The 16,450-nt window shown below is 49.9% G+C and overlaps 1 protein-coding gene across 1 annotated transcript in view; it reads left to right on the forward strand.

Moving 5' to 3' along the window:
• The window catches only part of LOC112242333 (ceramide synthase 2-like), a 35,270-nt gene extending 24,324 nt beyond the window's left edge, over positions 1-10,946 (forward strand). Inside the window, exons 5-11 of the mRNA XM_042305102.1 lie at positions 116-173; positions 629-679; positions 6,803-6,895; positions 7,582-7,710; positions 8,014-8,120; positions 8,318-8,471; positions 10,757-10,946. Of these exons, the coding sequence (XP_042161036.1) occupies positions 116-173; positions 629-679; positions 6,803-6,895; positions 7,582-7,710; positions 8,014-8,120; positions 8,318-8,471; positions 10,757-10,888 (724 nt within the window). The 3' untranslated portion in view covers positions 10,889-10,946. The remainder of the gene's footprint in view (positions 1-115; positions 174-628; positions 680-6,802; positions 6,896-7,581; positions 7,711-8,013; positions 8,121-8,317; positions 8,472-10,756) is intronic.
• Positions 10,947-16,450: the final 5,504 nt, after the last annotated feature.

The raw sequence follows: 16,450 nt of genomic DNA on the forward strand, positions 1-16,450 counted from the left end.
GCTGTAATGTAACAAAATGTGGAAAAGGTCAAGGGGTCTGAATACTTTCCAAATGCACTATAGTATAAAGTCTGTGTGTGTGTGTTGTCTAATGATTGTGTGTGTTCTCTTGCAGTTGGAGATTCACCTTTTACCTTCTTGCTTTCATTGCTGGCCTGGCTGCCCTCATTGACGTGAGTACTGCTGTTTCACCTTTGATCTTTAAAACTCTCGCCTGTCTCCAAGCTAATCTCCTACACCAACATTGGTCAATCGTGTCATCTGACCTCTGTCGTAACTCATAGTTTAAACTTATGATCCTAGTTAAACCATTGATGGGAGAAACAGAGCCTGTTCACTGACAGCATTAATGTCTTACAGGATACTAAGATAGAATAGAAGCCTTGTCAACAAAGGTGCTGGTTATATCAGGGACAACGGAGTATCCAAAACAAATGTTATACAATTTGATGTTTTTCTAACATGATTAATAAAGAAGTTACGAATGACACTGGAAGAGAATTATAATGCCACATTAATATATAGAGGGAAAGAGGGTGTTAAAATGATTTATCTGTTTCAATGCTGTTTTTCTCTGTGACTGAAGTTAGAACTGTCTGATTTATGTATGACTCTCTCCCTCTCTCAGAAACCCTGGCTGTATGACTTTAAGGAGATGTGGCAGGGCTTCCCTATTCTGGTATGTCCCTCTGGTTATTGATGAGTGGTAACTAATACATTGTAACATAGGAAAGTCATTGGAAGGCATATATCATAATCAATCATATCATGTTATGTCCAGTGTTTGACTGTGTTCAGAAAGTATATTATGGAAGTATCAATGTATGTTATTGATATTATCTTGCTCTTTCTCTCCTCTCTCTCTCTCTCCATCCCATCTCTCTCCCCATCCCATCTCTCTCCCCATCCCATCTCTCTCCCCATCCCATCTCTCTCCCCATCCCATCTCTCTCCCCATCCCATCTCTCTCCCCATCCCATCTCTCTCCCCATCCCATCTCTCTCCCCATCCCATCTCTCTCTCTATCCCATCTCTCTCCCCATCCCATCTCTCTCTCTATCCCATCTCTCTCTCTATCCCATCTCTCTCTATCCCATCTCTCTCCCCATCCCATCTCTCTCTCTATCCCATCTCTCTCCCCATCCCATCTCTCTCCCCATCCCATCTCTCTCCCCATCCCATCTCTCTCCCCATCCCATCTCTCTCCCCATCCCATCTCTCTCCCCATTCCATCTCTCTCTCCATCCCATCTCTCTCCCCATCCCATCTCTCTCCCCATCCCATCTCTCTCCCCATCCCATCTCTCTCTCTATCCCATCTCTCTCCCCATCCCATCTCTCTCTCTATCCCATCTCTCTCCCCATCCCATCTCTCTCTCCATCCCATCTCTCTCCCCATCCCATCTCTCTCTCTATCCCATCTCTCTCCCCATCCCATCTCTCTCTCTATCCCATCTCTCTCCCCATCCCATCTCTCTCCCCATCCCATCTCTCTCCCCATCCCATCTCTCTCCCCATCCCATCTCTCTCCCCATCCCATCTCTCTCCCTATCCCATCTCTCTCCCCATCCCATCTCTCTCCCCATCCCATCTCTCTCCCCATCCCATCTCTCTCCCCATCCCATCTCTCTCCCTATCCCATCTCTCTCCCCATCCCATCTCTCTCCCCATCCCATCTCTCTCCCTATCCCATCTCTCTCCCCATCCCATCTCTCTCCCCATCCCATCTCTCTCCCTATCCCATCTCTCTCCCCATCCCATCTCTCTCCCCATCCCATCTCTCTCCCCATCCCATCTCTCTCCCCATCCCATCTCTCTCCCCATCCCATCTCTCTCCCCATCCCATCTCTCTCCCCATCCCATCTCTCTCCCCATCCCATCTCTCTCCCCATCCCATCTCTCTCTCTATCCCATCTCTCTCCCCATCCCATCTCTCTCTCTATCCCATCTCTCTCTCTATCCCATCTCTCTCTCTATCCCATCTCTCTCCCCATCCCATCTCTCTCTCTATCCCATCTCTCTCCCCATCCCATCCCATCTCTCTCTCTATCCCATCTCTCTCCCCATCCCATCTCTCTCCCCATCCCATCTCTCTCCCCATCCCATCTCTCTCCCCATCCCATCTCTCTCCCCATCCCATCTCTCTCCCCATCCCATCTCTCTCCCCATCCCATCTCTCTCTCCATCCCATCTCTCCCCATCCCATCTCTCTCCCCATCCCATCTCTCTCCCCATCCCATCTCTCTCTCTATCCCATCTCTCTCCCCATCCCATCTCTCTCTCTATCCCATCTCTCTCCCCATCCCATCTCTCTCTCCATCCCATCTCTCTCCCCATCCCATCTCTCTCCCTATCCCATCTCTCTCCCCATCCCATCTCTCTCTCTATCCCATCTCTCTCCCCATCCCATCTCTCTCCCCATCCCATCTCTCTCCCCATCCCATCTCTCTCCCCATCCCATCTCTCTCCCCATCCCATCTCTCTCCCCATCCCATCTCTCTCCCCATCCCATCTCTCTCCCTATCCCATCTCTCTCCCCATCCCATCTCTCTCCCCATCCCATCTCTCTCTCTATCCCATCTCTCTCCCCATCCCATCTCTCTCCCCATCCCATCTCTCTCCCCATCCCATCTCTCTCCCCATCCCATCTCTCCCTATCCCATCTCTCTCCCCATCCCATCTCTCTCCCCATCCCATCTCTCTCCCTATCCCATCTCTCTCCCCATCCCATCTCTCTCCCTATCCCATCTCTCTCCCCATCCCATCTCTCTCCCCATCCCATCTCTCTCCCCATCCCATCTCTCTCCCCATCCCATCTCTCTCCCCATCCCATCTCTCTCCCCATCCCATCTCTCTCCCCATCCCATCTCTCTCCCCATCCCATCTCTCTCTCTATCCCATCTCTCTCCCCATCCCATCTCTCTCTCTATCCCATCTCTCTCTCTATCCCATCTCTCTCTCTATCCCATCTCTCTCCCCATCCCATCTCTCTCTCTATCCCATCTCTCTCCCCATCCCATCCCATCTCTCTCTCTATCCCATCTCTCTCCCCATCCCATCTCTCTCCCCATCCCATCTCTCTCCCCATCCCATCTCTCTCCCCATCCCATCTCTCTCCCCATCCCATCTCTCTCCCCATCCCATCTCTCTCCCCATCCCATCTCTCTCTCCATCCCATCTCTCTCCCCATCCCATCTCTCTCCCCATCCCATCTCTCTCCCCATCCCATCTCTCTCTCTATCCCATCTCTCTCCCCATCCCATCTCTCTCCCCATCCCATCTCTCTCTCTATCCCATCTCTCTCCCCATCCCATCTCTCTCTCTATCCCATCTCTCTCTCTATCCCATCTCTCTCTCTATCCCATCTCTCTCCCCATCCCATCTCTCTCTCTATCCCATCTCTCTCCCCATCCCATCTCTCTCCCCATCCCATCTCTCTCCCCATCCCATCTCTCTCCCCATCCCATCTCTCTCCCCATCCCATCTCTCTCCCCATCCCATCTCTCTCCCCATTCCATCTCTCTCTCCATCCCATCTCTCTCCCCATCCCATCTCTCTCCCCATCCCATCTCTCTCCCCATCCCATCTCTCTCTCTATCCCATCTCTCTCCCCATCCCATCTCTCTCTCTATCCCATCTCTCTCCCCATCCCATCTCTCTCTCCATCCCATCTCTCTCCCCATCCCATCTCTCTCTCTATCCCATCTCTCTCCCCATCCCATCTCTCTCTCTATCCCATCTCTCTCCCCATCCCATCTCTCTCCCCATCCCATCTCTCTCCCCATCCCATCTCTCTCCCCATCCCATCTCTCTCCCCATCCCATCTCTCTCTCTATCCCATCTCTCTCCCCATCCCATCTCTCTCCCCATCCCATCTCTCTCCCCATCCCATCTCTCTCCCCATCCCATCTCTCTCCCTATCCCATCTCTCTCCCCATCCCATCTCTCTCCCCATCCCATCTCTCTCCCTATCCCATCTCTCTCCCCATCCCATCTCTCTCCCCATCCCATCTCTCTCCCTATCCCATCTCTCTCCCCATCCCATCTCTCTCCCCATCCCATCTCTCTCCCCATCCCATCTCTCTCCCCATCCCATCTCTCTCCCCATCCCATCTCTCTCCCCATCCCATCTCTCTCCCCATCCCATCTCTCTCCCCATCCCATCTCTCTCTCTATCCCATCTCTCTCCCCATCCCATCTCTCTCTCTATCCCATCTCTCTCTCTATCCCATCTCTCTCTCTATCCCATCTCTCTCCCCATCCCATCTCTCTCTCTATCCCATCTCTCTCCCCATCCCATCCCATCTCTCTCTCTATCCCATCTCTCTCCCCATCCCATCTCTCTCCCCATCCCATCTCTCTCCCCATCCCATCTCTCTCCCCATCCCATCTCTCTCCCCATCCCATCTCTCTCCCCATCCCATCTCTCTCCCCATCCCATCTCTCTCTCCATCCCATCTCTCTCCCCATCCCATCTCTCTCCCCATCCCATCTCTCTCCCCATCCCATCTCTCTCTCTATCCCATCTCTCTCCCCATCCCATCTCTCTCTCTATCCCATCTCTCTCCCCATCCCATCTCTCTCTCCATCCCATCTCTCTCCCCATCCCATCTCTCTCCCTATCCCATCTCTCTCCCCATCCCATCTCTCTCTCTATCCCATCTCTCTCCCCATCCCATCTCTCTCCCCATCCCATCTCTCTCCCCATCCCATCTCTCTCCCCATCCCATCTCTCTCCCCATCCCATCTCTCTCCCCATCCCATCTCTCTCCCCATCCCATCTCTCTCCCTATCCCATCTCTCTCCCCATCCCATCTCTCTCCCCATCCCATCTCTCTCTCTATCCCATCTCTCTCCCCATCCCATCTCTCTCCCCATCCCATCTCTCTCCCCATCCCATCTCTCTCCCCATCCCATCTCTCTCCCTATCCCATCTCTCTCCCCATCCCATCTCTCTCCCCATCCCATCTCTCTCCCTATCCCATCTCTCTCCCCATCCCATCTCTCTCCCTATCCCATCTCTCTCCCCATCCCATCTCTCTCCCCATCCCATCTCTCTCCCCATCCCATCTCTCTCCCCATCCCATCTCTCTCCCCATCCCATCTCTCTCCCCATCCCATCTCTCTCCCCATCCCATCTCTCTCCCCATCCCATCTCTCTCTCTATCCCATCTCTCTCCCCATCCCATCTCTCTCTCTATCCCATCTCTCTCTCTATCCCATCTCTCTCTCTATCCCATCTCTCTCCCCATCCCATCTCTCTCTCTATCCCATCTCTCTCCCCATCCCATCCCATCTCTCTCTATCCCATCTCTCTCCCCATCCCATCTCTCTCCCCATCCCATCTCTCTCCCCATCCCATCTCTCTCCCCATCCCATCTCTCTCCCCATCCCATCTCTCTCCCCATCCCATCTCTCTCCCCATCCCATCTCTCTCTCCATCCCATCTCTCTCCCCATCCCATCTCTCTCCCCATCCCATCTCTCTCCCCATCCCATCTCTCTCTCTATCCCATCTCTCTCCCCATCCCATCTCTCTCTCCATCCCATCTCTCTCCCCATCCCATCTCTCTCTCCATCCCATCTCTCTCCCCATCCCATCTCTCTCCCTATCCCATCTCTCTCCCCATCCCATCTCTCTCTCTATCCCATCTCTCTCCCCATCCCATCTCTCTCCCCATCCCATCTCTCTCCCCATCCCATCTCTCTCCCCATCCCATCTCTCTCCCCATCCCATCTCTCCCCATCCCATCTCTCTCCCCATCCCATCTCTCTCCCCATCCCATCTCTCTCTCTATCCCATCTCTCTCCCCATCCCATCTCTCTCCCCATCCCATCTCTCTCCCCATCCCATCTCTCTCCCCATCCCATCTCTCTCCCCATCCCATCTCTCTCCCCATCCCATCTCTCTCCCTATCCCATCTCTCTCCCCATCCCATCTCTCTCCCCATCCCATCTCTCTCTATCCCATCTCTCTCCCCATCCCATCTCTCTCCCCATCCCATCTCTCTCCCCATCCCATCTCTCTCCCCATCCCATCTCTCTCCCTATCCCTCCATCTCTCATCAATTTCTCTCCATCCCTCCATCTCTCATCAATTTCCCTCGATCCCTCCATCTCTCATCTATTTCCCTCCATCCCTCATCTATTTCTCCCTCCATCCCTCATCTATTTCCATTCATCCCTCATCTATTTCTCTCTCCATCCCTCATCTATTTCTTTCTCCATCCCTCCATCTCTCATCAATTTCTTTCCATCCCTCATCTATTTCTCTCTCCATCCCTCATCTATTTCTCTCCATCCCTCGTCAATTTCTCTCCATCCCTCCATCCCTCATCTATTTCTGTCTCTATCTCACATCTATTTCCCTCCATCCCTCATCTATTTCTCTCTCAATCCCTTCATCCCTCATTATTTCCCTCTATCCCTCATCTATTTATCTCTCCATCTCTCATCTATTTCTGTCTCCATCCCACATCTATTTCCCTCCATCCCTCATCTATTTCTCTCTCCATCCCTCATCTATTTCTGTCTCCATCCCACATCTATTTCCCTCCATCCCTCATCTATTTCTCTCTCCATCCCTCATCTATTTCCCTCCATCTCTCATCTATTTCCCTCCATCCCTCATCTATTTCTCTCTCCATCCCTCATCTATTTCTGTCTCCATCCCACATCTATTTCCCTCCATCCCTCATCTATTTCTCTCTCCATCCCTCATCTATTTCCCTCCATCTCTCATCTATTTCCCTCCATCCCTCATCTATTTCTCTCTCCATCCTCAATCTCTCATCTCTCCCCCAGACTCTCCTGCCGTCTCAGTATTGGTACTATATGATAGAGCTGGGTTTCTACGTCTCTCTAATCTTCAGTGTGGCATCAGACGTCAAACGGAAAGTAAGTGTGCACCGTGCCTGCTCTATGAAGCACACTATGCTTGTAACAATCAAGAATACAGTATACAAATCAACCACTAAAAATGGTGGCACAGAATCCCTTTACTTACAGTCCTATTCACTTTAAGAGTCAATCAATTACAGCACGCAGATCACCCGAAGATTCTTCCATACATTGGGGAGTGCAGTTGACAAGATCAGGGATAGTGGTTAACCAAGGCTGCACACTCTGTTAGCTACAAGTGATTCATTGAAAACAGTAAGCAAGTCTTTCCGATCCCTCTCCTGCTGTCGCCATGGTGTTGCCCCTGTACTGCGACCAGGGGTTACTGTCATGGCACTGATGTAAGTGTCAGTGTGTATAGGGACAGGGGCCAGGGGGCAACTGCAGGAGGTGGACATTGGACTGATATGACGTGTTTGTGTGTGTGGAGCCGGAGGTTAATGGGGAGTTTGTCGGTGGACTCTACTCCACTAGGGTCAGGTCAGTACAGACAGTGTGTACCTGCTAAATGATGTCACCTGTGTGTGTGTGTGTGTGTGTGTGTGTGCGTGCGTGCAGGTGTGTGTGTGTGTGTGTGTGAAGGATCAGAATGTTATCAAGGTAACAAAACACAAACTCTAACCTTCTCTCTCCCTCCCTGCATTTCTCTTTCCCTCCTTCTCTTCCTCCCTTCCTCTCTGTAGGACTTTAAGGAGCAGATGGTTCACCATATGGCCACCATCTTCCTCATCAGTTTCTCCTGGTGTGTCAACTACATCAGAGCGGGCACACTCATCATGCTGCTGCACGACTCCTCCGACTATTTACTGGAGGTACAACCAATTACAGGAGAGCTGGGTCACCAACATAACATGATAATAATATCACTGCCATGATACGATAATAAACACAATAATACAGTTAGCACATGTAGTTTGTAGGTGGGGCCCACAGGGGAATCACCCACAAGGAAATCCCATTTTATTTGATAAACCAGGAAGTGGACAAAGTACTACTGATATTGGAGAAGCGGAGATATGGAGAGATTTAGTACTGTCACCTGGTGGAAGAAATATGACATTACAATTATTTTCTAAAAACAACAACCTTTCTCTCTCTCCCTCTCTCTCTGATAGTCCGCTAAGATATTCATCTATGCTGGATGGAGAAACACCAGTAACTACGTCTTCTTCCTCTTCGCTGCCGTCTTCATCTTCACTAGACTCTATATCTTCCCCTTCTAGTGAGATGACACCTGAACACTCCCACCACACACCAATGATCTGTCTCTCACAGCCATTCTGATTGTTTTACTTATGTAACCTTTAACTAGGCAAGTCAGTGAACAACACATTCTGATTAGCATCATACATGTCTGTTAATGGTCTGTTGGTTGTTACTGATGTTATTGCTCTTCTTGCCCCCCCTCCTCTTTCTCAGCATCATTTATTCTACGTACATTTATCCAATGACTATGTACTCTCCGTTCTTTGGATACTACTTCCTGAATTTCCTTATGATGGTGCTGCAGTGTCTCCATATCTTCTGGGCCATCCTCATACTGCGTATGGCCGTCCGCTTCCTGAGCAGCGATGTATGTACACAACACTACACACACACACACCCTGACAACACTACACACACACACCCTGACAACACTACACACACACCCTGACAACACTACACACACACACCCTGACAACACTACACACACACACCCTGACAACACTACACACACACACACCCTGACAACACTGCACACACACCCTGACAACACTACACACATACACACCCTGACAACACTACACACACACACCCTGACAACACTACACACACACACCCTGACAACACTACACACACACACCCTGACAACACTACACACACACACCCTGACAACACTACACACACACACACCCTGACAACACTGCACACACACCCTGACAACACTACACACATACACACCCTGACAACACTACACACACACACCCTGACAACACTACACACACACACACCCTGACAACACTGCACACACACACCCTGACAACACTACACACACACCCTGACAACACTACACACACACCCTGACAACACTACACACACACCCTGACAACACTACACACACACCCTGACAACACTACACACACACCCTGACAACACTAGACACACACCCTGACAACACTACACACACACACCCTGACAACACTACACACACACCCTGACAACAATACACACACACCCTGACAACACTACACACAGACACACACACACACCCTGACAACACTACACACACACACACACACCCTGACAACACTATACACACACACCCTGACAACACTATATACACACCCTGACAACACTATACACACACCCTGACAACACTATACACACACCCTGACAACACTACACACACACACCCTGACAACACTATACACACACACCCTGACAACACTATACACAAACACCCTGACAACACTACACACACACACACACACCCTGACAACACTACACACACACACCCTGACAACACTACACACACACCCTGACAACACTACACACACACACACACCCTGACAACACTACACACACACACACACACCCTGACAACACTACACACACACACACCCTGACAACACCACACACACACACACCCTGACAACACTACACACACACACACCTTGACAACACTACACACACACACATCCTGACAACACTACACTCCCTGACAACACTACTCACACACACACACACCCTGACAACACTACACACACACACACATCCTGACAACACTACATACACAGCCATTACAGCATTGCACACGCATCCTGACAACACTACACACCCTGACAACACTACTCACACACACACACACACCCTGGAGGAGAGAGACTGGGAGAGGAGGGGTGGGGGGGGGAGGAGAGAGACTGGGAGAGGAGAGGTGGGTGGGTGTGTGGAGGAGAGAGACTGGGAGAGGAGGGGTGGGTAGGTGGAGGAGAGAGACTGGGAGAGGAGGGGTGGGTAGGTGGAGGAGAGAGACTGGGAGAGGAGGGGTGGGTGGGATAGGTGGAGGAGAGAGACTGGGAGAGGAGGGGTGGGTGGGATAGGTGGAGGAGAGAGACTGGGAGAGGAGGGGTGGGTAGGTGGAGGAGAGAGACTGGGAGAGGAGGGGTGGGTAGGTGGAGGAGAGAGACTGAGAGAGGAGGGGTGTGGGGGTGGAGAGAGACTGGGAGAGGAGGGGTGGGTGGGATAGGTGGAGGAGAGAGACTGGGAGAGGAGGGGTGGGTAGGTGGAGGAGAGAGACTGAGAGGAGGGGTGTGGGGGTGGAGAGAGACTGGGAGAGGAGGGGTGGGTAGATGGAAGAGAGACTGGGAGGAGGGGTGTGGGGGTGGAGAGAGACTGGGAGAGGAGGGGTGGGTAGGTGGATGAGAGAGACTGGGAGAGGAGGGGTGGGTAGATGGATGAGAGAGACTGGGAGAGGAGGGGTGGGTAGATGGAAGAGAGACTGGGAGAGGAGGGTGGGTAGGTGGAGGAGAGAGACTGGGAGAGGAGGGGTGGGTAGGTAGATGAGAGAGACTGGGGGAGGAGGGGTGGGGGGTGGAGGAGAGAGACTGGGAGAGGAGGGGTGGGTAGGTGGAGGAGAGAGACTGGGAGAGGAGGGGTGGGCTGGGTAGGTGGGGGAGAGAGACTGGGCGAGGAGGGGTGGGTAGGTGGAGGAGAGAGAACGTTTATTCAGAAATCACACATTGATATGTGTTGGAAAGCCCAGCTGATAAAGAGCAGCAGTCTGGTTTGGGTTCAGTTTGTGGAAAGGAAAAGTATTGTCTCTGGACGGATGACATGTTTCTAAACACAGCTCTCTTTCTTTCTCTCCTTTCGCTTCAGGAAAAGGTGGAGGACGAGAGGAGCGATAAAGAAGAGACAGACGAGTCAGGGGAGGAAGAGGAGTGGGAGGAGAAGAAAGGTGCGGTGCAGAATGGTCACGCCGCTCACAACAACCACCGCAAGACGGAGTAATGAAAACGTGTGCCAGGAAGTAAGAGTGTGAAGAATTCACATTCCTCACTCATCAGAGTGGAAGAGATGGAGGGAAGGGGAAAGGGAGAGATGGAGGGGAAAGGGAGATATGGAGGGAAGGGGAAAGGGAGAGATGGAGGGAAGGGGAAAGGGAGAGATGGAGGGAAGAGGAAAGGGAGAGATGGAGGGAAGGGGAAAGGGAGAGATGGAGGGAAGGGGAAAGGGAGAGATGGTGGGAAGGGGAAAGGGAGAGATGGAGGGAAGAGGAAAGGGAGAGATGGAGGGAAGGGGCAAGGGAGAGATGGAGGGAAGAGGAAAGGGAGAGATGGAGGGAAGGGAAAAGGGAGAGATGGAGGGAAGGGGAGATGGAGAGATGGAGGGATGGAGGGGAAAGGGAGAGATGGAGGGAAGGGGGAAAAGAGGGAGAGGGGATGGAGAGATGGAGGGAAGGGGAAAGGGAGAGATGGAGGGAAGGGGAAAGGGAGAGATGGAGGGGAGATGGAGGGAAGGGGAAAGGGAGAGATGGAGGAAGGGGAAAGGGGAGAAGGGAGAGATGGAGGGAAGGGGAAAGGGAGAGATGGAGGGAAGGAAAGGAAAGATGGAGGGAATGGAAAGGGATGGAGGGAAAGGGGAGAGATGGAGGGAAGGGGAAAGGGAGAGATGGAGGGAAGGGGAAAGGGAGAGATGGAGGGAAGGGGAAAGGGAGAGAGATGGAGGGAAGGGGAAAGGGAGAGATGGAGGGAAGAAGGGAAAGGGAGAGATGGAGGGAAGAGGAAAGGGGAGAAGGGAAAGAGAGAAGATGGAGGGGAGAGATGGAGGGAAGGGAAAGGGAGAGATGGAGGGGAGGGGAAAGGAGAGATGGATGGAGGGAAGATGGAAAGGGAGAGATGGAGGGAAGAGGAAAGGGAGAGATGGAGGGAAGGGGAAAGGGAATGGAGGGAGAGATGGAGATGGGAAAGGGAGAGATGGAGGGAAGAGGAAAGGGAGAGATGGAAGGGAAAGGGAGATGGAGGGAAGGGGAAAGGGAGAGATGGAGGGGAGGGGAAAGGGAGAGATGGAGGGGAGGGGAAAGGGAGAGATGGAGGGAAGAGGAAAGGGAGAGATGAGGGGAGGGGAGAGATGGAGGGGGAAAGGGAGAGATGGAGGGAAGGGGAAGGAGAGAGGAAGGGGAGAGATGGAGGGGGAGGGGAAAGGGAGAGATGGAGGGAAAGGAAGGGAGAGATGGAGGGGAGGGGAAAGGGAGAGATGGAGGGGAGGGAAAGGGAGAGATGGAGAGATGGAGGGAGATGGAGGGGAGGGGAAAGGGAGAGATGGAGGGAGGGGAAAGGGAGATGGATGGAGGGAGAGATGGAGGGAAAGGGAAAGAGATGGAGGGAAGGGGAAAGGGAGAGATGGAGGGAAGGGGAAAGGGACAGATGGAGAATGGAAAGGGAAGGGGAAAGGGAGGGGAGATGGAGGGATGGAGGGGAAAGGGAAAGGGAGATGGAGGGGGAAAGGGAGAGATGGAAAGGGGAGAGATGGAGGGAAGAGGAAAGGGAGAGATGAAGGGGAAAGGGAGAGATGGAGGGAAGAGGAAAGGGAGAGATGGAGGGAAGGGGAAAGGGAGAGATGGAGGGGAGGGGAAAGGGAGAGATGGAAGAGGAAAGGGACAAGTGGAGGGAAGATGGAGGGGATGGTAGGGAAGGGAAAGGGACAGAGTGGTAGGGGAAAGGGAGGGAGATGGAGGGAGAGATGGAAAGGGAGAGATGGAGGGGAAGGGGAAAGGGAGAGATGGAGGGAAGAGGAAAGGGACAGAGATGGAGGGAAGGGGAAAGGGAGAGATGGTGGGAAGAGGAAGGGACAGAAAGGGACAGAGTGGTGGGGAAGGGAAAGGGACAGAGTGGTAGGGAAGGGGAAAGGGGAGATGGTGGGGAAGGGACAGAGTGGTAGGGAAGGGGAAAGGGAGAGATGGAGGGAAGAGGAAAGGGACAGAGTGGTAGGGAAGGGGAAAGGAGAGATGGTGGGAAGAGGAAAGGGACAGAGTGGTAGGGAAGGGGAAAGGGAGAGATGGAGGGGGGAAAGGGACAGATGGTAGGGAAGGGAAAGGGAGAGATGGTGGGAAGAGAGGAAAGGGACAGAGTGGTAGGGAAAGGAAAGGGACAGAAAGGGACAGAGTGGTAGGGGAAAGGGACAGAGTGGTAGGGAAGGGGAAAGGGACAGAGTGGTAGGGAAGGGGAAAGGGACAGAGTGGTAGGGAAGGGGATGGAGGGAATGGAGGGAAGAGGAAAGGGACAGAGTGGTAGGGAAGGGGAAAGGGAGAGATGGAGGGAAGAGGAAAGGGACAGAGTGGTAGGGAAGGGGAAAGGGAGAGATGGAGGGAAGAGGAAAGGGACAGAGTGGTAGGGAAGGGGAAAGGGAGAGATGGTGGGAAGAGGAAAGGGACAGAGTGGTAGGGAAGGGGAAAGGGAGAGATGGTGGGAAGAGGAAAGGGACAGAGTGGTAGGGGAGGGGAAAGGGAGAGATGGTGGGAAGAGGAAAGGGACAGAGTGGTAGGGAAGGGGAAAGGGAGAGATGGAGGGAAGAGGAAAGGGACAGAGTGGTAGGGAAGGGGAAAGGGAGAGATGGAGGGAAGAGGAAAGGGACAGAGTGGTAGGGAAGGGGAAAGGGAGAGATGGTGGGAAGAGGAAAGGGACAGAGTGGTAGGGGAGGGGAAAGGGACAGAGTGGTAGGGAAGGGGAAAGGGACAGAGTGGTAGGGAAGGGGAAAGGGAAGATGGTGGGAAGAGGAAAGGGACAGAGTGGTAGGGAAGGGGAAAGGGAGAGATGGTGGGAAGAGGAAAGGGACAGAGTGGTAGGGAAAATGGACGAAGGAGAAGGAAAGGCATTCCTAAAGCCTGAGAACTACAGGTAGACCTGTACCTGTGGTTAGATACACTGTTCTACATTATAAACACTCAATCACACACACAATGTTGGATATACTACATTAATTGGCATGGACCTGTTATTATAGTCCATTAATAACACACACACACACACGGGTAATTCTCACGAAACTGTAATAAAAAAATACATTTAGTCATTTTTCACAAAATGTCCTCTTGAATAACTGAGATTAGGATCTATATGTATCTATTTCATACTTATTATTATTTTTTATTAGATATTATGCATTCTACCAACGTTTTCACAAAATTCTCATTCGTTTTTGAAGTCCAAAAAAGTTAAATCAATATTTCTAATATTTTTTAACATTGCTCCCCTAATGAAAATGCCTGAGTTAAACATAACACTGAAAATACAATTATTATAAAATGAAAATCAGACTTTTCCCCAATTTGAGCTCTTTAGCTGTTTTCTAAGGACTACTCTAGATGATGCATCATGGGTGAAGAAATGTTTATTTCAAAGCTGGAGTTTTATAGGAACTTGGTAATGAGACATATCCACAGACACTGCTTGTATGTAATAAATATTATAGTTTAATGTAAACTTCAACTAGTATACCATTTTTATAATTTATGGAGAAACTACAGCAACATATTTTGTTTTATTTAAACAAGTTAGGTTTTTTTAAAGATGTATTTTTATAAAATTACCATGAATTTAATCAGTACGCATTTCAGTAATGAAAATGTATTTTTCATTATTTTTTTACATGACACTTTCCCCTAAAACTAGACATCTTAGTCCTCAGAATGATATCATGCACCACCCCACACACACACAAGTTAAGGAATTGCATTGGGAACGTCTGTGTGATTTCAGTCCCTCTAAAAGAGTGTTCAAAAGGATGTGAATGGAAGAGAGGACAGAATGATGAGAATGAAGGGAAGAATAGAAGGAAGGGGAGAAGGAAGAAGAGAAGGAAGGGGAGATGGGAGAAGGAAGAAGAGAAGAAAGGGGAGAAGGAAGAAGAGAAGGAAGAAGAGAAGAAAGGGGAGAAGGAAGGGGAGATGGAAGAATAGAAGGAAGGGAAGAAGAGAAGAAAGGGGAGAAGGAAGAATAGAAGGAAGAAGAGAAGGAAGGGGAGAAGGAAGAAGAGAAGGAAGGGGAGAAAGTGTGATGCTGCTTCTAGTATGGCTCTTCTTACTGTACTCATGTGCCTTACAGCCAGACTATGGTGCTTTTACCTTATTCTGTTATTTTTCACTTACCTTGTTGTTGCTCAACCTGCTATAAGCATGTTTTGTCCATGTGCCTTTATGTCCAATACTCCAGTTGCCATGAAAGACAGACTTTAGAAAAGAGACACAACAAGATTTAACCTACTGCACTGTATGGACCTTGATTTGAGGGCCTGTTAATAAACTGCTTTATTGAATGGTTAATAAACAATTTAATAATGTAAACTGGTTCATAAACAATGTAATCATGTTTATAAGCATCTTATAAGCAGTCCTTCAAACAAAGTGTTAAATCGTTTTGGGGGTATATTGAGATTCTGCGGATTCTGAATGATGCTCTCCTTCCTCTGCTGATGACATGTTTATGTGCCAGTGGTAACGCTCTGTCTGTAGACACTCTCCGTTGACATTGGAGAGGAAAAGACTTGTTATCAAACAGTTTTATCATGTTTTCGCTCTGTATGTGCGTGACTATTTTCAGTATATCTTCTGAGTGTCATTGACATGTTACCAAGGTCACACAGGCAGAACTTTATTTTCAGTATATCTTCTGAGTGTCATTGACATCTTACCAAGGTCACACAGGCAGAACTTTATTTTCAGTATATCTTCTGAGTGTCATTGACATCTTACCAAGGTCACACAGGCAGAACTTTATTTTCAGTATATCTTCTGAGTGTCATTGACATCTTACCAAGGTCACACAGGCAGAACTTTATTTTCAGTATATCTTCTGAGTGTCATTGACATGTTACCAAGGTCACACAGGCAGAACTTTATTTTCAGTATATCTTCTGAGTGTCATTGACATGTTACCAAGGTCACACAGGCAGAACTTTATTTTCAGTATATCTTCTGAGTGTCATTGACATCTTACCAAGGTCACACAGGCAGAACTTTATTTTCAGTATATCTTCTGAGTGTCATTGACATCTTACCAAGGTCACACAGGCAGAACTTTATTTTCAGTATATCTTCTGAGTGTCATTGACATGTTACCAAGGTCACACAGGCAGAACTTTATTTTCAGTATATCTTCTGAGTGTCATTGACATCTTACCAAGGTCACACAGGCAGAACTTTATTTTCAGTATATCTTCTGAGTGTCATTGACATCTTACCAAGGTCACACAGGCAGAACTTTATTTTCAGTATATCTTCTGAGTGTCATTGACATCTTACCAAGGTCACACAGGCAGAACTTTATTTTCAGTATATCTTCTGAGTGTCATTGACATCTTACCAAGGTCACACAGGCAGAACTTTATTTTCAGTTTATTTCAATAGTTTTTGCAAAACAAAAATTGCCATTGTAAATGTAAAGGCAAAAAACAACAGTCCAGCCAGTCAGGATCCCAAATAGAATGTCAATAATTCAGATTTTTTTTAAAGCAATATTTGAACTGTTTTCCAGTCTAGACCAGTTAAGACCAGTATGGACCAGTTGTGGTTTCATT

Source organism: Oncorhynchus tshawytscha, linkage group LG23 (genome assembly GCF_018296145.1).
Source record: "Oncorhynchus tshawytscha isolate Ot180627B linkage group LG23, Otsh_v2.0, whole genome shotgun sequence".
Lineage (NCBI taxonomy): Eukaryota > Metazoa > Chordata > Actinopteri > Salmoniformes > Salmonidae > Oncorhynchus > Oncorhynchus tshawytscha.